Consider the following 11,528-nt stretch of genomic DNA (forward strand, 5'->3'; position numbering starts at 1 on the left):
TCAGATGGTGGGATATTAAAGAAATGAAAATACTTTCACAGGTTTCTGCTTTAAGAAAATCATCTCATTTCAGATGTATTATATGTAACAGAGCCCTTTGCGCTTCATGGAAAAAATGAAATCTCTCCTTTCATTTAGTTAATTAGCCAGCTGTCCATGTTTGTTTTAAGTTGTCAACGCCAATTTAAGTCTGCCTATTTCAAAGTCTTGTTATGGTTTTTGCTGCGGCTCAAAAAATTTGATATCATTCCGGCAGATCAAGCCGTGCAGCTTTGCACCTCGTATCAAAGTCATCTGTGCAAATGTGTGGGGTCAAAGAGTGATCAGTGTTAAAGCTGATGACTTCAAAGGCGCCCCTACCCCCACCCCTTTTCCCCTGGTCCTTTTGCTTAGCATGTGTACAAAGGCTATCCCCTCCGAGAAGGTTACCATTACCCTGCCATATCTCGCTCTGTGTGTGAATGTGTGTGTGTGTGTGTGTGTGTGTGTGTGTGTGTGTGTGTGTGTGTGTGTGTGTGTGTGTGTGTGTGTGTGTGTGTGTGTGTGTGTGTGTGTGTCAGTGTGTGTGTTTCCCCCTGGAGGAAGAGAACATGTAAACCTCCGCCCGAGCAGCAGGATTGTAGAGGCATGACGCTAAAAGAAGGCGATAGGACCGGCTCTGTTTCTGCAGAAATAATACAGACCAGATCTGCTGGGTGAACATAAATCTGTCCTGAGGGGGGTGGGAGAGCGAGAGGGGCCGCTTACAAATTACGTGCGGCCAATGTGACTTCCCTTTGGCCTCAGGTAGGAATCGCATCGTGCAGATAGACAGTGTTTAATCACAGCCGAAAACAACAGCAGAAAGAAAAACAACCCCAGCAACTACCCCCCCCCACCCCCCTCCCTCCACCACCACCACCCTAACATAAGCAGCACCACCACCACCACCCCCATGTGTAATGTCTGTGAGTCGGCTATGGCCTCTGGGCAGAGTCGGGGCTCCTATCGTGCTTTGGTCAGCACTGGTCGAAGCTGCGGGCAGACAGACATAGAACTCTCAGCCCCCCCAGAGACCTCTGCGTTACCCTCTCATGCACCCCCATCCACCCCCCCCATCCCCAACCCAACCACCACCAACCAACAACACCCCCCTTCCACACACACACACACACACACACACACACACACACACACACACACACACACACACACACACACACACACACACACACACACACACACACACACACACACAAAAATCCACACATATGCACACACATGCTCCCCACTCATACACACACACACACACCCCAAACACTCGCCATGCACTATCACCTTCAGCCCTCCGCAAGGACAGAATGCTGATGTCATAATGGGGGGCATGTGTGTTCCAAGGCGTGCGGGCCGGGGCCTTTGTGACACGTGCAGGGGCCCGTTCAGGCAGACACGCGCCTCGCTTCGCCTCGTCTCACATCTCCACTCCGCGGCCTCCAGTCGAGCTTGTTTACGTATGTTGTGTGTTTACAGTCCCATTTCGCCCAAGCGAGGGATCTAATGCCAGCAACACAGGTGTTTTTGATTTGGATGCGCGCTTTGCTCGCCTTTGTGGAATAAGTGAGTTGAAAAAAAAAAAAAAAAAGCATTCGCCCATTGCCTTTGAATGAATATTCAAATTTGAAGCCATTTACTCAAATTAAAGGAATGTTAAATGAGCTTTTTTACCTGCCTTCTTTCTTTTTTTTATTTTGATTATGCCCAACACTCCCATGGAACCACGCGTTTCCTATTTACCTTTGTACCGCAGATCAAATCTGTTCCCTATTAAGCCCGCCTTAAAAGCGAGCATTTACAATTTTACCCTGAAATGAGAATCTGATCTGACAGAGGTTTTGTAATCAGCAGACATTTATGACTCATGTAGTCTGTAGTCCCCCCAGTAAATCCATCCGGCTCCTCCTCTGAGAGCAAAGCTTTTTAGATTTTTGTTTTTCTGTGCGTGCTGAGCAGTTTTCAAGGAGCACTAGAAAGGGACGGCATGAAGATAAAAAGAGAGAGAGAGAGAGAGAGAGGAGAGAGAGAGAGAGAGAGAGAGATAGAGCATCAAATGTGTAATGGAAGATTTGCAGTGCAAAGACACCGAAAAAAGAAAAGAAAAGAGTAGAAAAAAGAGGATGGAGGGCTTCAAGGGTGTTTAGGGAGATGAATTGCATTAATCCAGAGAGCCTGTTGATGTACGCTCCATGCTTGCCTTTCGTTTGTACTCCTTTTGGTCTTTGCTAACATGAAAGACGCATTTGTGCATACGTGTGTGTGTGTGTGTGTGTGTGTGTGTGTGTGTGTGTGTGTGTGTGTTTTAAATAATTGTTGGTAATTTTTTTTTCAAAATCTCATTGAAGTAATCTCTGACACAGTTGTACCTATGTGTGTATCTCTCATCGTTGACTAGAATGTCCTATCTGTTATTAGGATTAATCCCTCGAATTGCAAGAGAGCTGAGAGAGAGAGAGAGAGAGAGAGAGAGAGAGAGAGAGCCAAAGATAAAGATGTGTAAAGACAGGAATAAGAGGTACATTCCTAGCGGAATGTCATATGGAGGCTCTTGTCCTTGATGCAGACGGCATGGCTGGGCTTTGTATTCATCTGGGAATGCAGATATAGCTGGGAGCAGGTCTGCAGCACACACCGCTCTCCTGATGTTGAATGCAAACACACCAGAGAGGAGGATCGCTTTAAACTAAATTGAGAACATCCCTTAGACCACCTGGCTTTTCACAATGATTCTCTCTCTCTCTCTCTCTCTCTCTCTCTCTCTCTCTCTCTCTCTCTCTCTCTCTCTCTCTCTCTCTCTATCTCTCTCTCTAAAAAATGGAATATTCAGACTCCTTTAAAAAGACGATGGGGGAAAGTTAACGATAAGAGTAGACATCAGGATCAGTGCTTCAATCATGCACTGTTCTGTTTTCTTTTTTTATTGCAGCATGGTAGAAGTAGCTCTTCCCTAAAAAAATGTGTCATGATATTGGATGTACTGTAGTTGACAGCTGACAGAAACACATCATTTGACAAAGACATTTGGAACAGACTGTCGTTGGATTATGATTTTATTTTGAGATCTCCCACAGTTGTGAATTGTCTCTTTGGTGTTGACCCTTCATGTTGTTTGAGTGGTGGCCAGATTGCTGTGTGTGTGTGTCATGATGATGATGATGATGATGATGCGTGTGTGTGGGAACAACTTTCTTCCTGTGTGTGTCTTGGGGGGTGGAGGAGGAGGAGGAAGAGGAGGAGGAGGAGGAGGAGGCATGGGACTGTCAGCAGGGAGTCTGCTCGCTGTGCTTGTCCCAGGGGCCTCGGCGGCAGGGCTGTGATGAAGGCACTCAGTCTGGAGATCTGGAGATGCTTTTAAACACAAACATCCTCAGAGGACAAAAAGGCCTCCACGCACGTCCTCAAGCAAGCAAGCAAGCAAGCAAGCATGCCTCTGAAAGAACCAGTCACGACTCTCTCCCTCCCTCCCTTCCCCTCTCTCCCTCTCTCTCTCTCTCTCTCTCTCTTTTCCTTCTTGCTCTCATCTGTCATTATTCCTGTCATTATTTCCTCCTTTTGATGTGGCATGTGGGGGCTAACATTACTCCAGTTATCTTCTGTTTGCTTCATGTCGTGCCTCTGGAAAAGCCACTCTCCTCTCTGTCTCTCTGACTGTGTACAGCAACCCCCCCCCCCCACACACACACACACACACACACACACACTTTCTCCAGCCGAGGGGAGAGAGAACTCACTAATGTGATCACATTTCTCTGGACCCCAGATTAGCCGTGGAGTCTTCTTTCATCAAATTGCTGTGGTGGTTCTTCTCCTTCTCTTCTTCTCCTTCATCTTCTTCTCCTCCACCACCATCATCTTCTGTTGTTTCCCCCCCCCTCCCTCTTCTCTTCTTTTTTTTCCATTCCTGCCTCAAAGTGCCCAGTCCATTTGGCCCGTGTCCGTAAGCCACTCTCCGACACAAAGGCGTGTGATGTCTTTATTCAAAAGGACAGTAGTGGTGTTTCCCAGCAAGGCCATTAGAAAAAATAGCATTGTGCTGCACTGGGACGCCATCATCACAGCGCCTGTGGTTTGCTGTTGTTGGGATTAGGCCTGAGTGCTGAGAGTGCTGGCTCTCGCCAGATCACAAGTGGGGAGAAACATAGTGATTGAGAGTGTGTGTGTGTGTGTGTGTGTGTGTGTGTGTGCATATACATGTGACTTTGTGTACAAATGTATGTGTGTTAGTGTTTGTGTATGTGTGTTGTGTGTGTGTGTGCGTGTGCGTGTGCGTGTGCGTGTGCATGTGTGTGTGTGTGTGTGTGTGTGTGTGTGTGTGTGTGTGTGTGTGTGTGTGTGTGTGTGTGTGTGTGCATCTACATGTGACTTTGTGTACACATGTGTATGTGTTAGTGTTTGTGGGTGTGTGTGTGTGTTTGTGTGTGAGAGAGAGTGAGTGTGTGTGTGTGTGTGTGTGTGTGTGTCTCCTTGGCCTCCTCCTTAGCTCGGTGGCAGCGAGAGGTGCGAGAGCTCACTCCCAGCCCAGAGCCCAGAGCCCAGAGCCCAGAGCGTGGCGAGTCAATCCAGCGGCGGGGAGAGAGGTGCTAGGCTGGCACCCCGAGAACAAGACCCAACTCGCCCCCTCAGCACTCGTCTGCAGCCTGCTCCCGCTCTCTCAAGACCCCCTTCCCCTCGCTCCCCTCACACACTCCTGCTCTCAGTCCTCACAGCATCTGATTGCTCATGGCTATTTTAGATCCCCCCCCACACCACACACACACACACACACACACACACACACACACACACAGAGAGAGAGACACGCACACACAGACACTTAATCTTTGATTGTTGTTGCACTTCCATTGTTTGTGGCGGACAAAAGGGGAAATCACACGGCTCGCCTCCTCTCCTCCTGGCGACGGCTGTCTTGCGTTGCCGAGAGACGTTGCCGTGGCGCAGCTGAAAGGCAGCAGGAAGAGGCGTCGAGCTGGGCTCATTACAGGCCATTGGCTGGATGAATTACTCCTGATGACACTCCAGAAATGAAGCGCTCTCTCTCTCTCTCTCTCTCTCTCTCTCTGTCTCTGCACTGATCTGTCTGCAGCGACTGACCCTGCTCATCACTCCCTCTTTCTTTCTCTCTCTCTCTCTCTCCATCTCTTAGGAATCAGAGAAGAAAGGGCTGATGGACAAGATCCACATGGTTCAAGAGATAGTCCTCACCGTGCAGAACACCTTGGATGAGGTCGCATCTATTGGAGAGAGAATCAAGAAGTAGGATCAGACTGCTTTTAATGACCCCTACCATCAATTTAATATTACAGTCATTTAAAATCTGAAAGATGATGTTATGATAGCTTTAAATGACGTCACTCGGAGAACATTAGATAAGAAGTCCGTTATGATATCTGTTGGAAAAGTGTTTGTGTTTTGTGTGTCTTGTGATTTTCAACGTCATTTTCCTGTCATTTGCAGCACTACCAACTGGTCAGTGCCTTTCATGTCGTACCTGGCGTGTGTGATGCTGTTTGTGGCGACCGCTGTGCTGTTCTTCATCCCTCTTCGCTACATCGTGTTGATATGGGGTAAGGACGACCCTCCTCTCTCTTTCTCTCTCTGCCCTCTCTCTCTCTCTCTCTCTCTCTCTCTCTATCTCTCTCTCTCTCTCTCTTCATCCTCTCCGCTACATTGTGTTGATATGGGGTAAGGACGACCCTCCTCTCTCTTTCTCTCCCTGCCAGACAAACATTTTGGAACCCTGATTCATTTTCTTGAAAAAAAAGATGTATGAAACAAGAAATGTATGTCTCGTTTAAGTGAAAAATAAGTGTACCTTATTTTTAATCTGAGCCACATGAGTAAGGGGTTTATTCCCAAAGCGACACAAACACATGCATAGCTCAGATCCTACATAACATAAAGGAAACCTGCCGAGAGCCCAGTCCAAAGATCTAGAGCGCATCCTTCAGAGTATACAAAAGGTCAAAGGTGACGGATGTTCAGCATAAGCATCCTCCCCTCTGGCCTATGGCCTGGCAGTACATCTCTGGGGCACTGAACACAATCAATATCCAAATGTTATCAAATGCTTCCACAGCTTCCACTCTGCTCAATGCTTCCAGGGCAAGCCTTTCATGTTGCTTAGCGTAGTTCTTGTTTTGGTGTGTGTGTGTGTGTGTGTGTGTGTGTGTGTGTGTGTGTGTGTGTGTGTGTGTGTGTGTGTGTGTGTACTGTATTTTGTGATGGGTTGGGTTGTGTTTGTGTGTGTGTTTGTGTGTGTAGGTGTGTGTGTGTGTGTGTGTGTGTGTGTGTGTGTGTGTGTGTGTGTGTGTGTGTTTGTGAGCGAGAGAGGTGTGTGTGTGTGTGTATGTGAGAGAGAGAGAGAGAGAGAGAGAGAGAGAGAGAGAGTTTGTGAAGTGCCAACTATCTGTAGAGAACTACCATGAAAGTGCTGTTCATGTCTCCCTGATAGTGAGTATATTTGCCCAAAATAAGACAGAAATGCGTCAGGAAGCTCTGCTTGTTTCCCCTCATCTGAAGGTTGAGAAGCTCTCATTATAGGAACGCAAAGACACCCATCCCAAAGCCTGTCCTCCCAACACAGCAATTTAGACACCCACAGTAGATCCAATTTGGCTCTTTTGGAGAGTGAATTGAAATAACAACCCCTGTGTGGCATCTCTCACACATCGGGGACTAGTCCTCATGATGGGATGGGACGGGGAACGTTTTTTTGCTTTGTCTGTCTTGTCTCAAATCATGGCTTTTGGAGGATGACTTTATTTATTAATGCGCTCCTGTTTTCTTCCGTAAGGTGTTAACAAATTCACCAAGAAGCTGCGCAACCCGTATGCCGTTGACAGTAATAAAGTACTGGATTTCCTCCAGAGGGTGCCTTCTGATGTTCAAAAGGTAAGAGTCCCATTTTACATACCGATCGAGACAGAGAGAGAGGTAGAGAGAGAGAGAGAGAGAGAGAGAGAATAAGAGAGCGAGAGAGACAGAAAGAAGAGAACAGAGGCAGCAAGGGAATTCCCAGAAGATGTCTGTATTATTTGCTCTAGCAGAATTCCCATGTGCTCGGGGAATACTTTCCTTCCGCCTTTGTTTGATTATTAATGGGCCGGTGCCTTTAAGGAGCCGTCCGCGGCCCAATTATTTCTCCGCATGTTTTTCGGCGGGATCACCCCGGTGCAGGCAGAGGCCTCCGCTCTGATCTGCTCCCGGGCCGCCTCGCTCCCACCTTGTCCCTGATTATCAGTTTTGTCAGCCTGTGATAAAAGCAGGGGTGGTGTTTGGGTGCCGGGGCCCAGGGATCGGTGTGTGTGTGTGTGTGTGTGTGTGTGTGTGTGTGTGTGTGTACGTTGTGTGTGTGTACTGTCTTCATAGCCTGTCCCCTGTGCCACACAAACACGTCAGATTTTGAAGGAGCCGATTGCTGAAGTGGTGCGTCAGCGCCGCCCTGCTGGGTGCCATATGCAAGCGTGTCAGCGCTGGGCTGTTGTAGCAGAGAGGCTGCAGGGTGTGTGTGTGTGCCAGACCGCGCCCGCCGGGAGGGAGAGCAGGCTGCTGGCACCAACTAGCTGGGCTCTACAGCCTGAGCGGGGGCATCTTGGAAACGAGATGCACACACACACACACATACACACACACACACCTATAGACAGACAGAGATACTCACATACTCACACACACACACACACACACACACACACACACACACACACACACACACACACACACACACACACACACACACACACACACACACACACACACACACACACACAGGCTCAGACAAATGCAGATATACCAAAACATACCATATAAACTCTGGCAGATGTAGCCCACCATCCACTAAAAGCACACACACACACACACACACACACACACACACACACACGTAAGAGCCTGTGGACTCCTGCTCATCGTCCTGCCCCAGCGGGCCTCTCTCTCCAGCTGCTGAGGAGATGTCCCTGTGCTTTACTGCGTGGCCTGCTCTCCCTCTCCCCTGCTCCTCAGCCTGCATGGAGCTGGACAGGGCCGGGGTGCTGGGTAGGCCAGGCCATGGTGGTGATGGGAGTGTGCTGGGTGCAGGGTGGCAAGGGGGGAAACGGTGAATATTTTGTCATCATCATCAGCCTTGCCAGGATTCTCCTTCCCCATGCTGGGGAGTGTAATGTAATGCGTCAAGGAACTTTCACATTCAAAACTAGGGAAAAGACGATACTGAGAAAGAGACAAGGAGAGAGAGAGAGAGAGAGAGAGAGAGAGAGAGAGACAGAGAGAGAGGAAAAATTGGACTGTTTGTTGCTGTCATGTTTCCCAAGTCTCTAACTACTTTAACTCTCTCTCGTTCTCTTTCTGTCAGACACACACACACACACACACACACACACACACACACACACACGCACACACAGAAATAAGAAGTCTGAGATTATATATAGTACCTAGCAGGTTCTCGGTGCTTTCCTCCAGTGTGAGAATCACACGCGCGGCTGACAGAGCGCCTGGCGGGCTTTTGTGTTGCGTGTGGCCCTCGGCACCTGAGACGCTCGCGGGCCCAAACGGATGAGTGACACGTCACCAAAACTGAAATTGACTCCTGTCTCACTGGGGAAGAGTGACTTGGCAATTAGCGCCGGAGCCCGGCTTCAAAGGAGCCCCTCAAAAGTGGACTTCTGATGCGGACTCCTGTGTCCTAAAATAAGAAGCATCTGTCAGTTCTGAGAGCAGTTTCATGTTCAGATGCGGGCCACCATCCCTTTGTTCCCTCTCCCTTCCATCTCCCATTCTGATAATCAGCAGTGAGTAATTAGAGCTGAGTTCTCACCTCCATTTCACAGAACTGTGTGTGTGTGTGTGTGTGTGTGTCTCTCTCTCTCTCTGTGTGTGTGTGTGTGTGTGTGTGTGTGTGTGTGTGTGTGTGTTTACATGTTATTGTTTTTGTTTGGAAAAACAACCACAGAAAATCAACAAGAGATATTTTCCCGTGTTTGTTTTTTTTTGTTTGTTTGTCTCACCTCTTGAGTGACATGCATTTTGTCGGCTTTTTTGAAATAATTTTCCATTTCATTCGTCAGTTCTGTCTCCTATCTTATCCACCAGTATACACTTCACTGTGTGGTTATTTCAGTATCTATAATAGCCCTTCTACGCAAAAAAAAAAAAAAAAGAATCCAGAACATATGTATTCTACATCAGACAGTTTTGGGATATTTTTCCTTTCCTTCATCCATCCGTCTCTTTCTTCGCCTCCTCTCAAAGGGCAAAGAATAAGTACGAGACTTGCAAAGGTGTTCGATTCTGAACAGCAGTCTGATGATAGTCAGTTTTGCATGTGTGAGTAACACAGCACTGCAGAGTGAGAGCAACCCCCCCCCCACCCCCACCCCCCAAGTCCTTGATGAGAAGCCTCAGACTGGCACAGTTCAGATTATTATCAAGGCGACACGGCTCTTCCGGTGAGCGGCGGCGGGTTCAGGGTCACCCTGATGAGTTTCCACGAGTGAGCCCGAGGAGCTGGAGAGCTACCCAGTGAACCCTGCGTGAGAAGCTGCCAACCCGGGAGCCATGGCTGATTTCTCTCCCAAACAAACTTCTGCCTACTGCTTCTATAATTAGGACCAGCACTAGAGCAAGAAAGTGGAGGAGAAAGAGAGGAGAGAGAGAGCGGGGGGAGAAAAAAAGTTTTCTCTTCTTTTCTTTTTTTCTTTCGTTCTTTTTTTTTTTTTTTTTTTTGCTCTCACTTGTTCTGGAAGAGGACGTGGCGGCACACACAATGAGCGATTCCGCGGCTTTGCAGTCGGCCCCCTGGCTGCCTGGCAGGTCGTCCCTCGGTTAGACGGCCGCTCGCCTCTAATGCCGAGCTGGTGGAGGACGAGGAGGAGAACAAGGAGAGACGAGGGGAGGAGGTGGAGGTGGAGGAGGAGGTGGAGGTAGCTGGGGCTGGTGAAGAACCCCTTGACTTTTCAAATCCTTCCTCCCTGTGATTAATCCCCTCTGCTCCTGTGTTTAAAAAATGATTCATTACAGGCGCGGCCGGCCGGGCAGAGCGTCTCTCTCTCTCTCTCTCTCTCTCTCTCTCTCTCTCTCTCTCTCTCTCCTCTCTCTCTCTCTCTCTCTCTCCCTCTCTCTCTCTCTGTCTCCCTCTCTCTCTCTCTCTCTGTCTCCCTCTCTCTCTCTCTCTCTCCCCCTGCCTGCGCCCGCTCCTCAGGGGAGCCATTACGTGCGCTCCGCTGATCTCGGATTACCTGCCTCTCCTGCCCAAACTCCTGTTTGTTTTCACAGGTGCAGTACAGCGAGCTCCGCGCACCCGCCGCCGCTAACCCGCAGCGCAAGAAACGCTAGCGCCCCCTCCCCACCGCACAACCCCCCCACCGCACGACCCTCCGGAACAAGCCGCCGGACGGGCCGGCCTGACGGAGGGATGGAGGGATGCACTGACGTGGAGGGATGGACGGATGGATGGATGGATGAATGGATGGATGAGATGCGGGTCGGGCAGTCTCTCTCTCTCTCTCTCTTCGTAAAATGGATTGGTCGGCCGGAGCGCTCTGTTTTTGATACTTTGAGAACTGGCCTGTACCCACTCTAAACTAACCTTCTCTGGACCTTCAAGCTTGTCTCCTATAAATGCATCAAAACATATTGTTACTGCCAGGTCCATGGTCACGTGTGTGTTTATGTGTGTGTGTGCAAGTGTGTGTTTGTGTCTGTGTGTGTGTGTGTGTGCATGTCTAAGTGTGTGTTTGCTTGTACATACAGTATACCGTATTGCATTTGTGTGTGTGTGTGTGTGTGTGTGTGTGCGCACGCACGTGTGTGTGTCTGTGTGTGTTCCTGCCACCCTGTCTGACAGGGGCTGCGGTTTGTCTCTTTCGGGGCAGCACATGGTGCTGTCAATCACTGCTCCGAGCTTTTATGGGGAAAAAACGGGAAAGTAGGGCGCCCCCTGGCCCAGCTTAACAACACGTTTTGGATCACTGGAAGTCCTGGCCGCAAAAGCACCAGAAAAGCTTCAGTGACCTGCACCACATGGAAATGTCTTTCTGTTGACCATGGACCAAGTACAAAGCCATGTAACTTTGTGACTAATTGCAAACCCAGCTGAAATGTAGATGCCATGCTATTTTCATATCATACTATCACTCAGGCAGAAAAACTTGCTTCCTCTTTATGATAGAATATTTGCTTTGATACAGATAGAGCTAACATATATTTTCTTTGCTGTACTTTTTAAAAAAATTATTGTCTCTTGAATGAGTATGTACTGTAAATATTAAAGATTTTTTTTGTGATATTCTGCGCTTGGATGAATTTTCTGTCGGTATGATATATGGTGATGTTTTAGCCATGCTGCCATGATGTAGCAGAGGGTTGGAAGGAAAAAAGCAGAAAACGGTGGAGAAATCAGCAGGGGGGGGGGTCTAACTTCACAAAGTGTATCTGTTCTCAGGGAGGCAGGTCTTCTTTTCAAGCCCACACTGCAGAGAGATAGAGAGAAAGAGAGA

At 48.6% G+C, this 11,528-nt stretch overlaps 1 protein-coding gene across 1 annotated transcript in view; it reads left to right on the top strand.

Annotated features, from left to right (window-relative positions):
- Positions 1 to 11,317, top strand: part of mctp2a (multiple C2 domains, transmembrane 2a) — a 51,222-nt gene extending 39,905 nt beyond the window's left edge. The window contains exons 20-23 of the mRNA XM_062547653.1: positions 5,177 to 5,286; positions 5,488 to 5,597; positions 6,827 to 6,924; positions 10,306 to 11,317. Coding sequence (XP_062403637.1) covers positions 5,177 to 5,286; positions 5,488 to 5,597; positions 6,827 to 6,924; positions 10,306 to 10,365 — 378 coding nt within the window. The 3' untranslated portion in view covers positions 10,366 to 11,317. The remainder of the gene's footprint in view (positions 1 to 5,176; positions 5,287 to 5,487; positions 5,598 to 6,826; positions 6,925 to 10,305) is intronic.
- Positions 11,318 to 11,528: the final 211 nt, after the last annotated feature.

Source organism: Sardina pilchardus, chromosome 10 (genome assembly GCF_963854185.1).
Source record: "Sardina pilchardus chromosome 10, fSarPil1.1, whole genome shotgun sequence".
Taxonomy (NCBI): Eukaryota; Metazoa; Chordata; class Actinopteri; order Clupeiformes; family Clupeidae; genus Sardina; species Sardina pilchardus.